Source organism: Accipiter gentilis, chromosome 3, assembly GCF_929443795.1.
Source record: "Accipiter gentilis chromosome 3, bAccGen1.1, whole genome shotgun sequence".
NCBI lineage: Eukaryota > Metazoa > Chordata > Aves > Accipitriformes > Accipitridae > Astur > Astur gentilis.
In genome coordinates this window covers 5,213,479-5,235,647 of record NC_064882.1, presented here as the reverse complement: position 1 = coordinate 5,235,647, position 22,169 = coordinate 5,213,479, and the positions used below count along the sequence as shown (strand labels likewise).

The window sequence follows — 22,169 nt, the reverse complement described above, 5'->3', positions numbered from 1 at the left end:
GTTGTTCCAGGCTGTCTTTGGTTGACAATTCCACCAGCCTCCCAGCAACAAGCTAGGAGAGCTGGTAAACCTCATAATTTCAGAAGAGGCAGTATTGACTGTGAAGAGAATTAAACAGCCATCTAGTACTACCTGCATTTTGGATACAAATTTAAACAAGGGAGTCCTGAAATGGCAGAATTCTTCTCCCTGACAGGTCTGATGACTTCGTCCTAGAAAGGCTGACTACCTACTATATGCATCTGTTGGCCTTTCTGCACTAGGAGCAAACACAAGCTAGAGAAATTATGCTGGTTTTTAATTTCCTCATACCATGCAGTTTTACAACCTAAATTGTGATTGCAAAACATCTTAAATAAGTTGATCTCCTGTAGCTATTGTAGGACACTCAGTCTGACAGAGTAATTCAGCTCTCATCCAAATTCTGATCTAGCTACTCCAGCTATTTAAAAAAAAAAGAACATCCAGCTCCAGCCTTTTAGTTAATATTAAATTAATGAAATATTAAAAGTTGGGTAACAGGAGTTTATACATTATATAAATAGCAGCAAACCTAGCTTAAAATTTAGGTGTCAGATTTTTAGTTTCCATGCAAGCAGATTTCAGAATTTGCAGAAATTGAGAAAAAGGGTTTAGCATAGCAATATACCACCACTCTAAAAATATTGAAATAGCATGTATGCAACATATCCTCAGTGAGTTACATAAACTTTTATACAAAATAATTTCCACTACTACATACCAGTCTCCAAAAAGTTTTTATTTATCATCCCAAACTAGTAGATATTATAAAAATAAACCATTATTTAATATTCAGTTATTTTTATCATACAGTTTTCTTTTTTTGAAACAGAAAACATATATAGAAAAAAAAATCATTTTCCATGGATGTCTCATAAAGCATCAAACCCTGCATTTCTACTGTTGCGGAAAAATGAAACATTTCCAAAATAAGGGAATACAGTCTTAGCAGCCTGTCCTTCCTCCCTTTAAATTGCAATGCTCTGTATGCATATTTATGGAAACTCAGTAAGGCCTGAACTGAGAAGGATGGCTATCTGGAGGAGGTGGAGGAGGTGGCGGCGGAGGTGGAGGCGGTAAAAATGGGTACGATGAGTTGTACATGTTCGGGCCTGTCCAAATCATATTCAGATTTGAATGCGGAAGGTGGAATTGATGCACGTCATTAACAGAACCAAAAACTGGAGGAGGAAAGGGATACTGTTGCATCATTGGATTTTCTTTCCTATGAGATTGTGGAAACACTGGAGATTCCTGACGTTTTCTGTTGTCTGAAGAGTATAGTTGTGGTGGTCTTACTTGTGGTCTCAAAAAACCCGGAGGGCCTGATGGAGGAGGAAAAGGATCCCTGGAGAACCCTCTGCCACGGTATCCCCTTGAATAACTCGAAGCAGGCTGTTGCATGGACTGATGAAGTCCTTTATTCTCACCTTAAAACAAACAAACAAAAAAACCCAAAACATCACCACACACAGTTTTAATGCTATTTTGGAACGATTTAGTTTAGTCCTCACAAATCTTTCAAGCTTAAGTCAAGGAAATTTGAGAAGTAATCTTATCAACAAATAATACTGGCAAATAATACATAAACAGCAAATAATACCGGCAAGTCTACTGTTTAGTAACTCATCTTGATTTATTAGAGAAATATAGAAAGGATGATCCGAGGGTTGCAAATTCAGTCATTAAAAAAGAAATTTCACTTTCTTTCCCTCTAGGCATTTCCATTTGTATTAATGAATCATAGGAACACTCAAACTGTGAGTATTTTGTAAAGTTTGGTTTAAAACAAGATTTGAAAACAACACATTTTAGAACTGGAGATAAATCAATACCGCATTACACTGAAGTGGTATACAGCTTTCAGACCTGCATGGGTATTACAGCAGACACAGGACACAAATTATTCAAACTCAAATTAAGAAAAACTAACTTACTCCATCTGAAATAAAGGCAGCCTGTACCTCTAGCCAATTGGCCTTCAGCATTCATCTTTCTAAGACAACCTGTACGAGTCACTGTAAGCATACATTTAAGGTTCATAACAACTGTACTGCCACTTTATGTAAATACCATCAGAGTATTAATAGGATAAGTGCTATAAAATTTAAGAGCACCAAAATATTAAAGATGTTCCAAAACAGCTACCAAGATACTCAAAAGGCTGTAGAATTTAAACTGAAACATGGACTCTAAAGGATTTTAAGGGCATACCAAAATTCCTACTCATTTTCATGGGGGATTAGGACTCAAGGCTCCTTTGGTGCACGCAGGCCTCTTGGAAGCACTGAAGTGAAAGTACTTGAGTGAGTATTTTTTAGGTTCTTTCTTCTCCTATCAAAGACTATAACAATGAGCCAATTTTAACATACTCAGAGTTCCGTGAAGATGGAACCAAGCAAAACTCCAGCTGAGACTGAGTTTGTGCCACAATTTGCCAGATATCCTTGTTGTTGAATTACATAGCCAAACTAAATTGTACACAGTGTCAATTTATACCATGTTACTTACAGAAAAACACAGTAAATCATAACCCATATTCCCTTGACAGATTGAGACAGTTCCTCCCATTGTGTTCTCAGTTATGGAACATAGTTCAGTAACAGTCTCAGCAAGCCCTAGGCAAAGGCAGGTCTGCAATAAGCTGGCAGAATAAGGATACAGTGGAAAACATGCCATATGCTAGATAAGCACAAACTGGGAGTGAAAATAACTATCAGCAATGAAGGCAAAGTACGGCACGATTCAGATCCTTCCCTTAAGGGAAAAACTGTCAAAACCATAGGGCAAAAGCCAGTCCAAAAATGATCACAGTTTTATTTAAAGGGTACAAGGGAGGGATGTACTGCACACAGAGTAAAAGGGTTAACAGGACAATTACTGATCAAGAGAAGAGGGGTTCAGTGGGGCACAGTGTCTAGCAACTTTAGAAAGGAAAAGCAGGAAACTCATAGAAGAGGTCAGTCCAAGAAAAATCAATGGGGGGAAGCACTGTGCTGCAGAGTTGAAGCAACTTCATATGTAAGCAGCAGAAGAAGAGGAAGAGGGGTCTGCAACAGAAGCAGACCAGTGAGAACAGAGAAAGAGAGGTGAGACTTAAATTATTCAACCAAAATGGCAAACAAAAAGCAAAAAGTTTTGTCAGTAGAGAGGCATGAGAGAAGACACATAGGAAAATCTGGTTATTGCAAACAGAGCACAGATGCAAGCATACATCTGGAACAGATCTGTCAACAACAGGAGAAAGGAAGGTGAAAAAGGCTATGTATATTATGAAAAACTATATATAAATTTATTAAACTAATATAGGTTTATCTAATGACCTACCTAATGTGTTAGGTAAACAGAGAGGTTCTCAGCAGGCTACACAAGTAACAGTTATTCTAAAGGAGTATTTATATGCCATGGGTGAGGAAGAGCTTTCTTTTCAGATACAGGAATAAACTCCCCATCTAAGACTTGCATCTTCTCCCTGATTGTCAAAAAGAATGGGTTTCTAAAAATTGCATGTGGCCTTCCTCTATCGTCTCCCTGCACTCAAAGGCTTAAGCTGAACTTGGGCCCCAATAACCCCTGCAGTAAGCAAGCTCTAAACTCCAAAAGGTGACATTTGCTCTATATCGTCACTGTGTGTCAGCTGACAAGGTTAAAAGAGCATGTGAATCTCCTGACAACTGTCCTGCTCCTATACTACTTCCCTTGCACAGTTTAATGGAAAAACCCCTTCATTTTCCTTTAAAAAAATAAATAAGGAATGTAACCACAAATTCACAAATGTAACTTTGAAAAGCACAGAAATACTAACTGTATGAAAGCTCTATCATTAAGACAGACATCATTGTTTATTTCAAACTCAGTTTAACAGACAAAAGCATTCTCCCACAGCATTTACTCACTTGATGCATTTGTTTCCGATTTGAGTTTCTTCCTTCCTTGACTTTGAGGCTTCTTTTTCTTCTGTTTTGCCTCTCTTTCTTTTTCATCATCACTGAAATCCAAGGCCTGTTAAAAAAAGAAAAAAGAACAACACCATATAAGGCTGCAGAGAACTTCAGTTCTAGCAATAAATCATTATTTAGAAAACAATCCATCCTGCAGTCAGCTTAAAAGAATATTAAAGCTGCACTTTCCTATTTTGCATTCAAAGATCAACATTCAAGTACTGAACACAAATTTTTGATTGCTTGGATGTTAGTAAGAAAACAATTGGGAATCTCTGAGGGAGCTTGCTAGTTATTGCCAAGAAAACACTTTTGAAGGGAAATCAGGTGAACTAAAATATGGATTTTTAAAATAAGTTAAAATTAATGCGGCAACCAATACTTAGCACAGTTAAACTACATTAAAAATATCTCTAGTCTAAAATTGTCACTAAATTGGAATTTTCTGTAGTATATTTAATAACACTGTTCCTGTTAAACTTGCAATAGCAATGTTATTCCAAAGGAATTTTCAGCTTTGGAGAATGTTATCATCTACAATAGATTCAATGTCACTGCAACATTTTGTTCCTGTTACACAAGGTTTTGCTACCTTTCGATTCCTAGCTTACATTTAGAATGAGGAAGTTACTACTGACAGAAAAGAAATCTGTGAGCTTAATTCCCTGAAAAACAGCTCACTTATATGACTTAAAGAGGTAGGGTTTGTTCCCAACCTCCCCTTCCCAATTTTGAAAGGAAGGGATTTGCTGCTTACCGATGTATCTCTGTAGTATATACAGAGCACAGATCTCAAAAACACTGCACTAAAACAGTGCTAAAAAAGCCACATAAAAGTTAATTCTGAATACAACTATTCCTTCTTCTACATAACTGGATTACATTCTTACTCAAAAAAAAGCCACAAGGAATACAACAAGATGATATATACCATGAAGTAAAATCTTTCACTAACTCCTGCTTTTTCTAAGGACTTCAATACAGCATCCTCCAGTAAAGCAGAAATAACAAACAACAGGTACTTTCTGTTGCTAGCTAATTTCCATGTAACATTCCATAAAAGCTGCCTCAAAGAAATTGCAGTTATCTGCTCCTGCTAGCCTTGCAGCATACAGATCACACTTTGTCATCCTATGACCCCAAAGACAAGGCCGAGAGTGTTTGTATTACTGAGTCTACAGTTAAGCTAAGCTAATTACAAGCCAGTCAGAAAAGAAACACTTGCCATATACCTTAAAGTAGCAAGCATAAAAGGCCTAACAAAGATTAATTTAGCATTCATATAAAAATAAAGCTTCACAGTATCACAAAAAGAACTAACTCCAGCAATTGCACGCAGTTTACCATGGGAGTTGACCAGAAAAGTTATAGAATCAGCTGCCAGCTGAGGACTCAAAGTCTGGCTGTAAGAGACAATTTCAAGCATCCGTAGCGTAAAATTTAATCTGCACCCTTGTCAACAGCTATTACCTTCACAGCAAAAGCTACTTTCTATCAGCTCATCAGCTGTCACAGTTTGGATATCTTAGTGTAAACTCTAACTGTTAGAACTATCCCAAGATTATTCTCATTAAGGATTACAAGACATTAGACATGGTATTTTTGCCAAAACAAAGCACACAGACATCACGAAGTCAGAATGGCCATGAAAACAAAGCTGTCATAAAAAGCAATCAAGTTTGCTCATCCATGCCATCACTGGTTTTGTTCAAGCTTCCTTCCTTCCTATAGTGAAGTACAATAAACCTAAAGTTCCCCCTGTACTTTCACACTGTAACCTGAAGGTAACAGTACCATAATTAAGAAAAATCATTTAAAAAACACTTTGGAAAATGCAATGAATCTATATCTCCAGAAGATTTCACTGCTTGATTGCATTTAGCTGAATTTTAAAGTTACTTAGGTTCCTACAAATTCAAATTACACATTTGCAAGCTCATCTCCTGAACAGCTATAAAAATACATCTAAGAAACAAGCAAAAAAAGAGCTCACCATTAGCCAATAAGCACATTTTGCATCACCATCACTAGAAAGTTTTTCAACCAAAGAAAGCTACGACTAGCCAAAAGTTTCTAAGTATATACAGTCTTCCAAAGCTCTATTGATCACATACCTACAGTCCAATTCTATGCAACACTTCTACTTCTCAAATGATGATTCTCTGTGAGATATCTCCCCAAGAAAGGTGGGTAATTTACAGTCAGAACTGACAGACAAGCATTCTTTGAGAGAAGTTAACACTGCTCAGCTCAGTTCCATTTGTGGGAAGAAAAAAGGTATTTCAAAATGTATCATCCTCACCGCAGTGGAAAAAGCAACATTCTGGGTTGACAGACTGATGCATCATTGCAGGACCTACCTTCAAGCATAGAAAAGCCCATGTCACAACATCTCCCCTTCAAGACAGAACAACTAGCCTGGAATAAGGACTGTGAATGCAAAACTTGATACTGTCCCTCACAGCGTCCTTCTAGACAAGCTGTCCAACTGTGGGACGAGTGGGTTCACGGTGTGCTGGGTGAAGATCTGGCTGAAGGGCAGAGCTCAAAGGGTTTGTAGCAAATGGGGCTACATCTGGCTGGCAATCAGCCACCAGCAGTGTTCCTCAGGGTTCAATTCTAGGGCCAGTTCTGTTCAATATATTTATCAACGATCTGGATGCAGGAGCTGAATGTACCATCAGCAAGTTAGCTGGTGATACCAAACTGGGAGGTGCTGTTGACTCTCTTGAGGAACAAGAGGCCCTGCAGAAGGATCTAGATAGATTGGAAAACTGGGCAACTATTAATGGGATGAAGTTTAACAAGTTGAAATGCTGAATTCTGCAGCTAGGAAGGAGTAATGCCAGGCACAAGTATAAATTGGGAGAGGAGTGGCTGTAGAGCAGCCCTGCAGAAAGGGATCTGGGGGTGCTGGTCGACAGCAGGCTCAATGAGTCAGCAGCGTGCCCTGGCAGCCAAGAGGGCAAACCCCATCCTAGGGGGCATCAAACGCAGGATAACCAGCCAGTCTAAAGGGGTGATTATCCCACTGTGTTCAGCATTGGTACGAAATCACCTTGAATACTATGAGCAGTTCTGGACCCCACAATTTGAGAAGGATGTGAAGGTCCTTGAATGCATCCAGAGGAGGGCAACAAAGCTGGTGGAAGGCATGTCCTATGAGGAGCAGCTAAGGGCTTTGGGCTTGTCTAGTTTGGAGAAAAGGAGGCCCAGGGGTGACATCATTGCTCTCTACAGCTTCCTGAGGAGGGGATGTGGAAAGGGAGGGAGGTGCTGATCTCTTCTCCCTGGTATCCAGTGACAGGACGTGTGGGAATGGTTCAAAGCTGTGCCAGGAGAGGTTTAGACTGGACATTAAGAACCATTTCTTTACCAAGACAGTGGTCAAACACTGGAACAGGCTTCCTAGAGAGTTGGTCAATGCCCCAAGCCTATCAGTGTTAAAGAGGCATTTGGACAATGCCCTTAACATGCTTTAGCTTATTGTTAGCCCTGAATTGGTCAGGCAGTTGGACTAGATGATTGTTGTAGGCCCCTTCTAACTGCAATAGTTGATTCTATTCTAAAAATTGGTTAGAATAAAAACAAAAAAAACAAAAACAAACAAAAAAAAACCACCAACCCCCCCCCAAACCACCCACAAAACCCACCTTTCCTACTTATGGAGTAAGAAGCACATACTATGTGGCATAGAACTACGCTATGCATGCAAACTTTTGGAAGATTGAAAACAAGCAGATAGATCTCTTTAGGATACTATAATAGACACAAGGCTTCTAGGAATTTCAGCTATTTTGGATAAGATATGCTTATAGTAGAAATTGCAAGGAAAAATTACTCAAGCGTTGATCTAGAAAACAAATCTCATGAAAACACCTCAATAAAACTACGAGCCTTGCGATTCTTTTTGAAGAAGAGAATAGTAATGAAAAGTACAGTTACAGTAGAGTTAAGGAGCACTGGACAGGAAGCCTGGATTTCATTGAAGCAATCTTTACAGATCCTACAGTAAATGACAGCAACGGTCGTGAGGAGGTCTCACATCTACACAACCCTGTATGACTGCCTTTGTATGGAAGAAGCTCATCTCCTCTCATGAAACTAGCGTTTTATAATAGGAAACAGTACGGAAACCTTGCTAAGCCATTCAAAGAATGCAACAGAGGAGGTGTCAAGTTAATCTAACAGAGCAGACAGCTTAAACACCCAAGTAGTACAGTTTGCAGAGTACTAGCAGGCCTTTTAAGACAAACAACTGCTTGTGGCAAGGTAAAAGAAAAAGCTACAGCAAAAGAACAGCAAGAACAAAAATTCCCTAGCAGAAGCAAAACTATTAGGCAAGGTAAAAGCACTGCCACTCAAAGCTGAACATTCAGGTTGCCAAACACCTTCTTGAAGGACTAGAGGAACTGAAGATACACATTTTCCCAATTGCAAAAAGCAAGTAGAAAAAGACAGCTAGTACTTTCTACACTGACTGTGAGACCTCTCCAAGAAAAGCATGACCTTCTTTTCAGAGAAAAAGCACATAAGCTTACTAATTAGTTACTCTGCGCAGAGTTTTTTTCTACATATATCTTATATAGTCAAAACCAATAAACAAACAAAAAAACCCCCTATAGTTACTTCAGGTGGTGGTTCTTGGTCATTCTTCCAAGATGCATCTGAACCTTTTTCCCTAAAAGAAAAACAAACCACAAATTAGACAATCAAGACGAAGGAAGACAGTGTCAGGAGGCTACAAAACATCACTTGAGTCACATAGTAGCAACATATTCTAGGTTAGAAATAATTTGCAAGAACTGTACTGTAGCAAATAGGTAACACTTTCTTCAAGGTATCAGTTGTCCTACAAAAGAGGCTTCCTGTTTTAAAAGGGGCATTTGTTTTTTAATGTTGATTCTAAATGAACAGCAATGCATGTGTCAACTTCAGACTTCACTACATATGTCATTTGAAAAATCTTCCTACTCTGAGTGAAGACTGAACAGTTCACACAGCTAATATTAAGCTTTGATCAATATTCTCTCAACACATCTTTTTCAATTTAAATTGATTTGAACCCGAACTGAGGTAGTTCATTGCAACTTTCTTATGTTGACTCACTGCTGACTATAGTCACAAGCTTTCTTATTCTTCTGATTTCAGAACATGTATGTACCTCCAGTCAAAAAGGACAACAAACTAGTATAGTAGGATACAGGGTTTAAGTGTAACTATAGTGAATTCAGAACCAAAAAAACCTCTAAGCTTGGCTTACAATTCCATTAAGATAGTGTTAGATAGGTAATTAGGTTTCATCTTCTATTTTGTTATAAATATAAAATTAAAAATCAAGGTAAAAGACATTTAAGGCAGGAAAAACTCAACTGTCTTGCCTGACAAGCACCAAAATTAACTTGAACTGGTGTCATTTATTTCACCCACCACTGCGAACTTCACTAAAAATCAAGTCATTTCTTTGATTACCAACAAATTTGTGGAACAAAGTTAAATTATGCTGTTAAAAGTCCGTGGAAGGTTTTTCCACACTGCTTGCAAATTTAATGTGTTTTGGTTGAAAATGTCAAGACACTGTCTTTATCTATATAGACAAACTATATAAAATAATGCAATACTGAAAATTCTTACTTGCAAAATGGAACCATACAGTTAAAAACATCAACATGTTCAGTGTGAAATGTTGTCAATCAGTGTTCTAATAACCGAGGGGGTTTTTTATGTACTTATCAAGTCAGCAACAGTCAAGCAGCAATAGCTACATCAAAGTACAAAACCATTGGCTCTAGGTAGCTTGGACTTGAAGAGGTCCTCAGTCAAAGGCTGCCCATGAGAACACTGGCAAGTTCTTTGTGCCTCAACCCCTAACCATAAAACTGAAGCTCAATCTCTACATATCACTAGAAAACCATACAGACACACAACCTTTGTGATTATGAGCAAATCATATTAGCAGGCAAGCCATTTTAAAGTTTAATTAGAAGAAAATGTTACAGGGAGGAAAGAAAGATAAGGGCTTTACATGAATAACTTCTCAGCTGCAGAAAACTGTCTACCTATGGAAAGATGAAAAGTATCACTTTTTTTTTTCTTTTCAATCATGAACCAACTTCTTTGTTTCTCCCTCTCATCTTGTTATTTTAGGGCAATACATGCCTGCCAGAAATACCAGAGCACGCCAGAAACTCCCAAGACTTGTGGTCATTAGGCAACATGTAGTACTACTGACTGCAAAATTTAAACCTCCTCAGTCCTTCAGGCAGCTTATCTCACTCTCCCAAGGCAGCCTTCCTCATTTCAGCAAAACACAAAACACTTTTCATGCTCTGAGATACTTAATCTTCTGCAAAGAACAAGATAGGAATTCTTTGATTTCTGAACTCAGATACTGTGAGATCTGGAAGTCTAACAAAAGGTGACTCAGAGGAATCATGAAAATACATGAGCTTCTTTAGAATTACTTTGTGTTTCAGGCAATACAACACAAATCTATTTTTAGCAACAAATTATTTTGCATTCAAGAAGTTTTACACTACACTTCCATTTATTTTGCTATAAAGCACAAGGCTTATTCATAGCACTGCAACTTTGTACAATGCAAGCAGATTGCATTCCAGATTTCAGAAAAAGCTTCAAACTTAAGGTTTCTTTCAGATCTTAATCCTGATTCCTTTCCTTTTTCAAAGTACCATCACAGTTTTGAGTAGCAGTTCTAGAACTTTAAGCCTGTAATACTCCACAAGCTGGTCTGCACACAGACTAACAAAAAGCAGAAAATGAAAGTCATTGGTCACCAAATTTGCAATCTGCTAAGGTCCAAAAGCCTTCTTGTGAAGCACTAATCGAAGCTCAGCTTTTCTACTATCCATGTCATCTTGGTTTCTTTATAGAGACATTACAGCACAGGTCAGAAGTCACAATTCTTTATCCTTTTTCAATAACACCTACTTTGTGAAAAAGGCAGTTTCAACAAATAGTACCAGTTGCCTCACAAAAGCTTAAGAAACTTTACTGACAGAACTCAGAAATAAAATATTGTTTCAGTGAAATGTATCTTAAGTTAGATTATTCAGAACTTATGGTTTACATCAGATTACACAGGTGTTCACACTGCTCCTTTTAATACAGGGCAAGAAACAACATTTGATGCACTGTTCAGCTGTGCTGCTAAGTCATGAAAGTGTGAAACATCTTACATAGCATTCAATTTTGTACCATATATGATAGTAAAGTACTACCAAAAGACAAATAGCTCCCAAAACTACTTGCAATGTATTAACAAACTAAAATATGAATCTCACATCTCAGATGCTGAGTACAGCACACAGTTACTGATATAGCAAGCAGATGATTAAGGTCTGTGCAGTTACTGTAATAAGCAACGAAGTTTAATGGCACAAATCAAAGACCAGCTGGCATCAAAACACTGCAGAAAAACAAACAAGCAGCAGAGTGAGAAAGTGATCTATTTTGGTCTTCACTGAAAGGAAGAAAAATGTGTTTGTTGCTTCCACAGAAATGGGAAAGGAAAAAAACCCCACCAAAAAAAAAAAAAGACTAGAAAAAAATTGCAAGTCAGGTGAGAACTAATCCTAATAACCAGAGACTAAGTCACTTGTGTAACAAAGGATTTTTTTAACCTATATTTATTTCAGACAATTACTCATCAATAATTAGAACACTGATGCCCAGCAGTCACTTACTATCCTTTCTTTCTTATTCTGTATCTTTGAGTACACTTCCTTTTAAATGGCAACAAGTCCTATTCATACACGCTACTTTCCTCAGGCAGGCTGGGATACACAAACACTAGAAGTTTCTGAACATCATACTACATTGCCACACAAATTCCTCCCTCTCCCAAATTTACAGCAGGTAATTACCACACAGAATTGTTATTCTCCAACTGTACAATAGATTTATTGATAATTAAATTTCAGTTCTGGCCTTGTCACATGAAATAAAAATAGTAAATAAATGCAAACTTGTTCAGAATTCAAACAAGTTTATTTTAGGTTATGAAACTAAACAAGAATCTGAAGAACAACAAAATCCAGAAAGTACAGCTTGCAAAACCACTGCATGTGTATGTATGTGAGAGGGTGTTGGGGAGGTAAGCATCAATTAATTTTTTTCTGGTTATGCTATTTTGGGTAACAGCAACATGAAAAGAAAGCAAGCTTAATATATTGAGTAAGAAGCTACTAAACTTTAATAATTATAACACTTTAGAAGCTTGCAGTTTACAGCTACTCTGTACTGTTCTGAAAGGCAAAAGAATACAACTTTGTTATTACAACACAGTTGAGAATATCCAAAAAAAAGAAAAGTTTTAGTGTCAAGCTTAGTCCTACAGTTTCTCACTCAAGGCTAAACTTTAATTCACTATTTTTAGCTATATTAAAAATACATTATTATAACCAAATTAGAAAAAAATCAGACTCACTGTTTTAGTTTCTCTGCAAATATATACTGGGTGAAGTCCTCCACTGATGGAGCAAAATACATGCTATCTCGCACATTAATACCTTTTGCTTTGATATGCTCAGAGCTGTTAAATCTTAACACATAAAAGGGATGCAAGACAGGACCAAATATCTCAAATATCTGAAACACAAACAAAATTAAAATGTTTAAATAAACCACCAAGAATAAAGAGCCAATTTCACTGTAGACAACCCTTTAAGATGCTTTGTATTTAAGAAGTTTGATATATTTTCAAAATGCAGAATGCAGCATCAAATAAAGTTACTTTCATGCTTTAGTTTTATTACCACATTTTGTTTGACAGTATATTTCCCAGCTACTGTTTAAGTTATAATGTGAAAAAACAAGTTCTCACACATTGATATTACCTTTGCCCACCCAACTGCACTGCTTTCACTGTCTGCTTCCTCTACTGTGGTAACTTTCCTTTTGTCAAATCTCTGTTCTTCTCTCTCCATTATGCTTTCAAATCTCTTACACCTGGAACAATCTCCCATTCATTTATTCCTCAAAGTTCATCTCTACAAGACACCTTTACATCAGTTCCCCTATTCCATTGAGAGCAGCAAATTCTGAGATGCTGTACAGAACATCTGCCAATTTCAGGCTGAGATTTTTGTTTCACTCACATCTAGCATTCAAAGATATTACAGTAGTAACTGTTCCCGATGATGGCTTTTCTTCCCCAGAAAACATACAAAATTCAATGCAACAGCCCTCTCAGCAAACAATATTCATTATGCTTGCAAAAGCACACAATGGCCTTAAACTGCAACAGCAGAACTTAGATATGTAACCATTCCCCACTTTTCCTGAAACTTGACTAATTTCTCCAATCTTTGTCCCCAACTCCTGGCAATAAAAGAGCACAGTCTGTTATTGAAGACATCATTCATCTGAAAGCAACCTCGCCCTCTCCACAAGCACTCTCATAAAATAGCAGAAACTCATCACACATTGTAATTCTGTTAAGGATGCAATGAATTCCAGGTTAGGAATTCCTGAGATTAAAAAAAAATAGATGACTATAGCAAGAGTCAAAAGCACAAAGAAAGACTACATATCAAGGAAATATTATCTTTCATCAAGTCAACTTCAACACTACTTGTTGGAACATAAAAGAATACTTTGATTTTTATATTAGAATAACATGGTTTTATGCTTTACACACACCTTTCCTGCAGCTTGTCGATCTTCTTTAAAAATTATGCTTTCCTCATTTACTGGAGGTAGGCCTCTCAGTGATTCAATTATTACTAAACCGGGGGAGGAGGGAAAAAAAAAATCAATTAGAACTTTATGTTTCAACAACACCATATAGTTAATTGCAGAGAAGCTTAACAAAACACACCATTATTTGTCTACTAAAGTTCATAGAGCTTCACCATCCCCTTCTCCATTGATATATGAGTGGTAAGATTTACATTTGTTTACAGAATTATTGTTCTCTGGGTTGAAGAAAAGAGACCAGCCGATAGGTACAAAAGAGAAGTCTCAGATATGTATTTGTGAGCTACCTGTTCTATTTACCCAGGATGTTTCTTAATTAAGTGCATAGCAGCAATAACCTGTTTTTTCGAGTGTAGATACATGTGTATATTCTGCCTTCTTAGTATTCCAAATGAAGTCCTCCTTGGAAAAAAGAATGGAAATGGCTATTCATTACAGCTTCCCCCAATAAGTCATAAGAATCAGACCAGAACAAAAAAGATGTCTGGCAGTCCAGTCACAGTTGCAACTGGTGGTGTCATTTATGTATCCAGATATACAATTTGAAATATATTTCTGCAATTTAATGTCCTGTAAGTCTCATATTACATTTGGGCCTAATCCATGATTAACGATGGTATGAGTGGTCAGAGCTAGCAAGTCATTCTAGTAGCTCAAAATATGAAATCTTAACGCTTAGTAGACTTTAACACTTATAAATGGACACAGAAGCATGTTCTTCCTCCATTAAATACATAATTTGATATACATGCTACTTCATTTTTAGGTTTTCCAATTCAGAGACCTAAAGACCTTATTCTTTACTGAAATCTTTAGAATAGTTTTTTCTTTGGTAGCAGTTCACAATTTGTTCCTTTAGTCTGCAGGAATTCTGGGTCTTCCTTTACATTCAGCAGGAATTATGCTCAAAGCTGTCAATACAGAGGCCCAGCAGCATTATGCTTATTAGTTTGTTTTCTAACTTTCGCCAACCAATCTAAATTCAACAATTCATATATATCAGTTTCATAAAGATGCAGACTGAAGAATTCACCTATCAGTAAACTGGCAGGATTTGAAAAGGTTATACTCACCAAGGAGGATTAGAAATTAAGGAGAGTTTTCAAAACTGAAGTCTTTAAAAACAGCTTTGTTTAAACATTCACATACTAAATCAAAAATAAGAGTAATAGCAAATTATGATTCAACTGTTTCTCTTTTAAGTTACTTTCAAACCATTATTTTAGCTGAAAACAGCCTTCTTGAAGTCCCCATTATTATCAACAAGTAAGAAAGGGCAAAGTAGAACAAAAGGACGATGACCAGATTACTACCTTCCACACTCTCAAGCCAGCTTCCTGCACATGAATGAAATTAAATCTAACTCCAAACCAACACCACCAACAAAAATACTATAAAGGGATTGCCTGTATTACCTGCAGTCTTCTACAATAAAAGAAAATTTAATAGCAAAGGCTATTTGCTTTAATTCTTTTGTACCCCACTCAACGCAAATACTTTAACTTCAAAATTGAACTTAATTTCTAATTTTCTTAAGAAAATTGCTATGAAAGCAGTTCAAGCAGAATGGAACACTTGAAATAAGCTTAAATACAAACATACTATGGATATTTTATTAATATCAGCTTCAGCAAAACTTTGATGTCACATCAAAAACCGAGGTCCCAGGTAGATCTGAAAAGATCCCTAAATGCATATTGCCTGCAGTTAAGCTTACATCCATTGTATGTCTCAATCCCTTTAAGCTTACCCTCCAGGACCTATAAATCATGTTAGTCATGCTGTCCTATGACTGCTGACACTGGCAGCTTGCATTTGGTCAAGGTGCCAGAAGTGGGATGCTCTGCTAAAGAAACAAGTTTTATCCTGTCCTCATACATTCACAAGCAAGAAACTTGGGACTGGATTGTACTGCATCTCTGCTTTTCATCATACACTGCCTATATCTCCAGAGATAATTCAAATATAGCATGTACGACTGGAAGATTTTCTTAAAATACTGCAAGTGTTCAATCTTATTGTTGACAGAATTAATATAAGATCATAATACACAGTGAAAAAAGGCTTTTTTATCAAAAAACTAGAACATGAAAGTCACATGTGCATGGTAGTCGTAGTATCTTAATCTTTAGAAGATGTAAGCCAGCTAAAAGGGAATTCAACACAAATGTCATTTAGCAGTCCAAGCTCTCATTCAGCAATCCGCTACCCCCTGAAATAGAAAGCTGCAGTACTGACACTTTGAGGGAACAGATAAGTACACAATTAATGCAGAGATATACAGAAATTATTTTAATTGAAAACAAAGCAAACATATCTTGCTTACCTAGCTGCTCAATTATGCTGGAAACTGTCCCAAAAAGTTTCAGTTCGACATCATCAGGCAGAATTATTGATAAGTCTTCAACAGGAGGCAGTTCCTGAAAATACCACGTCAATGTTCAGAATATAATATCATCACACTAAGACATTCATCACTTTGTCACCGCATAAATTTGACAATCAGAAAAACCTCCTAGCATTTTGAAGATTTAATTAAAAAAAATGTAGTTTGATTTGTCTCTTCCAGAATAATTCTAAATGAACTCGTCTTGGGGGAAAATGTCACTTTTGAAAAAGACACCTTTTCTATTGAGACGCTACTCTACATATTTCCATTGCAACTAAAGTAGAAGCCAATTTTACTCAGCTGGAGAAAACCAACAACTGATAGACAGTTTGTTCCTTTTTTTGAACTTTAGATAATAAGTTAAATGTACAACACAATAATTAGATAAACAGTAATCAAAAAATCAGAAAACTTGTAACCACATTCAATGCATGACAGAAGAGAAATGTACACAGCAAGAGATAAAATAGCATGAAATACACCAGGTATGTATCATCTGATTCGACAAAATGGTGTCCGTCCATTTATGCCACGACTCAGACCATTATAGAAGATGTAAAGATCACAACAACCTATATAAAGAAAATTATTTTTACCTGAAAGTTGTATTTGTTACAAGAGGATAATCACACAGAACACTTTCAAAAAAAAGCTAGACTTAAGATATAAAAATGAATACTGCACAAACAATATTCAAATTAAACTTTCTCCTCAAATGTAAGCATCAATATCTTCTATCAAAGACTGATTAACACTGAACTAATAATCATCTACCTCCAATTTATTCGTAACTAAGATTTCTATGTATATACTATACTGCTGTGAATTCAATATGGAATATATGGAATACAAAGTAAGGGCAACTAGAGCAAGAATTATCTTCAAATTCAGTATCTTCTGAATTTGGAGGTAGAGTCCAAATCTTAGCACTGAACTGCACTTTTAAAGGCCATCACCAGAAATAAAATCGCTCTTCAATACAAGAATCTTGTGCTGTCTTATCAAAACTTCGGCTGATAATCTTCACTCTTAACAAAAGCGCTTGGCAAAGGCTTCTAGAGCAACTCAAAGACCAAACAGAGGACAAGACTTACGCAGACCACATAAGATAGCATTAAAGTCAAGACGTGAATTCAGATAGAAACACCATATACCCTTCTACAGGACAGTAAGTTTTCCAACATTAAACCAACTTCACTGCTAAGCCTTAACCAAGCCATGGATGCCAGAGCAATTCCAAGGCCAAAGACCAGAAGGAAGAAAGCTAAAACTTTTATCATAAATCTCAGATTGGTAAACTGTACCATCTGTCATACTATATACAATATCTGCCAATCTTACACTTCAAAACAGGAGGTTTGTAAAATAGTTCCACTAACACTTCTTAATACATGCAGGTTTTTTTCTGCTAAGCACATATTCTTTAATCTTTTATTGTATCTTTGACCCATGCTTTAGCAAGTTAGCTATTATTGAGGACTTTCAGGTAAAAGACTAATCACGTTTCAGTTTTAACAGATACATTTTAATTTTCAAATTATATTCCTTCAAATTTACATAAGGTGACCTACAACATTTTTACATAGATTAATTCTATTACTGTTGAATGGCTTAGTACAAGATACAGTAAATAATGTAGTTGCTAGAACTTCGGTTCTTATTAACCATCACTGGCAAAAAGCAATAGCTTTGCTGAACCAATGAAACTAATCAGGCCAGTACTTAAAAGGAGGACAATGTTTCAAAAACACTTGGACTTGAAGCTAGTAAGCTAATGAGACAAAAGAGCAGATCAACAAAGCATTTTCGGGCTAACATGAATTTTATTTAAATAACGGAGATAAGAGGTAAATAAAACCTAGTAAGTACATCTACCTCAGCAAAGATTTTTGTTTAACAGTCCAGTGCTGTAAAAACCATCTTTGTCATAGAAGCACTTATAATGGTTCTATTATTAATCATACATCAAAACAAAGTACATGTAAGCAGCAATTGCTCTGACAATTTACTCCTTCAGATTACGATTTTACACATGTTTCTGAATCTTTGATTAATTTCAGTGATAAAAGAATACCCTAAGAGCTCCTCTTTACTTCAAGTGTCTCTAGAGCAGCAGTTTAATAATTAACAATGTATTCCCATCTCCTGGTGTTGCTACTACTAATGCACGTCAATGCTTCAGCCTTTCCAGACAGTCATCTAGCACTTCATTACAAACTCTTACACAGCACTGAAGCAAAGGTTCATGTCTCCAAATGTATCTGCTCTCCAGAGGTTTTTTTTCTCTACCTTTCTAATAATGTCTTGTACCCTTCATTGGCCTTGTTTCTCATTCCAGAAAGCATTTTTTATGAAGGGGAGAGATCTACAGCATAACAGATAAACATATACTGTTAATGTAAATTGACATTACAGTGTTGCATTATCCTTTTATTTGTAATCCATTACAAATGATGATAGCTAATCATCCATTAGCAGATTATTAGTAAAACTTGTTCCTCTAAACCTCTTAATTTTGAGATAATGAGGAATAACAGCAGCAATACTTAACAAGTGTGTTATTTATGAGAACCAATACAAACCACTTCTGTGACCACTCTAACAATTTTGCTTGAGTAGAGGTGATGCAATCTGAACCTCTGGGAGGCTTAATACAACATTTGAAATTTTTTGCCTCAAGGCTAAACTTATTTGAAATATGCCTTACAGACATATCAGACCTTCAAGTCCCTCACATAGAGAAAGGATGATGAAAGCCTGCAATGTACAAACAACAAAAAGTGTACTAAAATATCCAGAAATTTGTTTTCATTAGTTACAACTGTGATTTTATAAATTGTGAACCTAAAATGAGCTGTGAACCTCACTTCAGAGTAGTCTTAATATACTGAAAAATAAGACACTTTTAATTATTAACTGTGCTATACCTGAACTAGTGCAAAAACATACATTCAATCACTAGGTATTCATTAAGTTAAAATATTTTAAGTTGGGTTACTAGAAAAACATTTAAAAGATAACACAGTGTACTTACATCAATAGGCAACTCATCTTTTGTTTTAACACAGTAAGATTTGTTATCCTTCTCATTTGGATGATCATCTTCATCTGATACTGTTGAAGGAGAACACGAAGAGGAGGATGTAGTTGAATCAGTTGAATCTGAATCCGTATCACTGAATAAAACAAATATGGGAGTTATAATATAGACTTCTGCCTTACAGATAAAAAGAGTGGCTAGATTACATATTACTCAAATACCCTCGGTTACCAGATATGTTTTTCTTAAATGTATATATCTGTATACATAAAAGCAGCAATCTTTCCTGAACCTACAAGCCACTGGGCAAGATCATTATTAAAAAAAATCTCAGAAGAGGTATAGCTTCAGCAGTTCAGAGCAAATGCTAACAACTACAATGGCTCGTTTGCGTTCTGACTGTTTTACTGTTGAAAGGTGCATGTAGCGCGAGAGCAATCACCTCTTTAAGCTCACCTAGTCCAGTTTTTCCCACTAGCTACACCTCATGCAAAAGTCCAGCACCAGCATAACTCCAATCTGTCAGACATACATGACAGCCACAGTTTGGGACCTACACTTCATTGGTTTGCAACTGAAATGACACATTAGAGTCACAGGATGATCACTTCAGTGTAGTACCCTAGATAAATACAGCCAAATTAGGACCATAGTATCTATGCACAGTCAGCATATTTCCATTTTATGCACCACTTAAATTCCCAGTATTGAACATCACTTGACATAACTAAGCACAAAAAAAAAATAAATTCAAATGCATTAAACTACCTTCTATAGCTCACAGTCATTCTTCTTCTACAATCCCAACATTAGCATACAGCTAAGTGAAAGTCAAGAAAATACTTATTTCCAAGCAATACATCTTACGTTACGAAGGTAAAACAAAATTCTAATTTTTTCAGATAAAAGGGATTAGTTTCATATTCCATGGCAGGCCTGAATTTCCCTGGTACATATTCACACAGACTAGTAATTTAATATTTCTCACTAGCACACACATAAGAGTTGTTTATTGTCTTAGACTCTTAACATTGCAAGTAAAGAGCACAGTAAGAAACCAGTCCTTATTCACATCAACCTGTTCCTTTTACCAAAAGTCTAAGTTCTTGAAGAGTTGGGGGGAGAAACAAACACGTGGAGTAATTGATATTGATGACTGAAAAAAACACATCACAAACCTTACACAAAAATACACTAAGACAAGCAAATGTTTGTAAAATTGCATCTATCCTTTCTTACCTGATCTGGCTGTTAAGAAAGCAGCATTTGGAAGCAAAGTGATAAATAAAATACAAAAAATGCTCCCTTCTAGATTCTTTGGTATTACATTGTCGCCTTCACAAGTGAATGGATGGCTTTCAATTACCTGTTGCTGCGGTTTTTTTCCCCAACAAATATCGATAGGGAAGACAACAAATAAGAGCACCTCTCCAAATAAACCTTTTGAAAAAGGCAAATATGGTCTTCTTGGAACAAAATCAGCATAGCAGAATGACAAAAATCAGACTACCAGAGACCAATCAGTGGAGGGAGGAAAAAAAAAAAAAGGAAAGAAAAAAGTTTGAGATACACATAGACAGCTAAGTTAGTTAAAGCTATCAAAATTTCATCTTTAATATTTATCTGAACATCAGTGCAACAGATTTGGGAAGCAAAAAAGATTACAGGTGAAGCCCCTCCCTCCCACAGGTCAGGAATTTCACTCTCCATCACTTCATGATGTTCTAGGAAAACTTTGAACCGAGCAAATTAAGTATTTCCAAAGTCAAGCTTTAACCCACTAACTGTTAATGAAGCTCAGTATCTTCTTTTTAAGAGATCCTTAGACTTCATTTCAGCCTCCACCAGTTAGGAGGAGCACATACCCATCTTGCTGCAACAGCCCAAGAAGAAAACACAAAACTCACTGTAACTGACGAAGCGTGCAGGCTTCCGAGACTGAAACAGAGCCCACATCTAACCAAAGTTACCTTTCACGAACTATTCTGAACACCAAAGCACGGACGGAAGTAGAAGATGGAACCTTTCCTAAAAACCGTCCGGGTTGAGAATGAGCTTTTCCACCGAGAAGCCAACATCAGAGCACAAGTTAAAATCCGCAGACTCTTTACCTTGAATCCTACATTCAGCTTTTTTCAGCAATAACGCCGCAGGTGCCTTGTCACAAGTGATGCAGGCGCACTCTGCGAGGACGGTGTCAAACGACACTCAACGGTGACGGCGGCCCAACCAACCACGACGCTCTACAGGCCGCCACCACCACCAAACCCACGCTTCCATTAAATCCCATACCCTCACAGTCAACTGTTCTGGGGGCTTATTACTTCAACAGTTAAAGCTCCTCGTGGAACACATCAGAAAAGGTCATCCCCAGCGGCAAAGGGGGACGCTACCGCAGCCGAAAGGCCGGGGCGGGGGGAAGGGGCGGGCTGGGCCACCTCGCTCGCAGGGCGCCGAGCCACAGGACCGGCGGCCCGCCCCGCCGCCCACGCCGCCGCCGCCGCCGCCTAAGGGGCCTCAGCGGGGAAAGAGCGACCCGCGGGGAAAGCCCGACGCGCCCCTCTCGCCTCCGCGGCCCAGCCCCGGGGGCTAAACCCACCTGTCCGAGTCCGAGGAGGGGGTGGCGGCAGGCGGCCCGCTGGGACTGGCGGGCGGCGGCGGCGACGAGCAGCGCGCTCCCTCGGCTGGGGGCGGCGGGGCCCGCTCCTCCCCGCCGCCCTCCGGGGGGCTCGGCGGGCCGGGCGCCCCCTCCGCGCTCGCCGCCTGCTCCTCGCCCGGCGACGTGCCGGCGGTGCCGGGCTCAAACGCCAGGCTCTCCAACCGCGCCACCACCTCCACCTGCGCCTCCATCTCCGCACGTGCGCCACCCGGCCTCCCCCTCCACACGCCACTTCCGGCTGCCGGGAGCGCCCGCGCCCCGGCGGGCTGGGGCTGCCTGGGCGCCGTGAGGGGTGAGGGCGCATGCGTAGGTTAGGGAGCGCGCCCCGGGAAGGGGGGGCGGGTCCTCCTGTGACGCGACGTAGTGGGCCGGCGCGAGGAGCGGCGGTTGCCGGCGGGC

General features: G+C 38.1%; 1 protein-coding gene across 1 annotated transcript; it reads right to left on the bottom strand.

The window, feature by feature from the left end:
• Nucleotides 1-504: 504 nt before the first annotated feature.
• On the bottom strand, nucleotides 505-21,961 carry NAF1 (nuclear assembly factor 1 ribonucleoprotein). Its single transcript, XM_049833875.1, has 8 exons — nucleotides 21,711-21,961; nucleotides 19,106-19,247; nucleotides 16,009-16,102; nucleotides 13,626-13,708; nucleotides 12,412-12,572; nucleotides 8,592-8,643; nucleotides 3,918-4,023; nucleotides 505-1,451 (listed from the first exon to the last, which is right to left on the bottom strand). The coding sequence occupies exons 1-8, from the start codon at nucleotides 21,959-21,961 to the stop codon at nucleotides 1,027-1,029; spliced, it is 1,314 nt and encodes a 437-aa protein (XP_049689832.1). The 3' UTR covers nucleotides 505-1,026.
• Nucleotides 21,962-22,169: the final 208 nt, after the last annotated feature.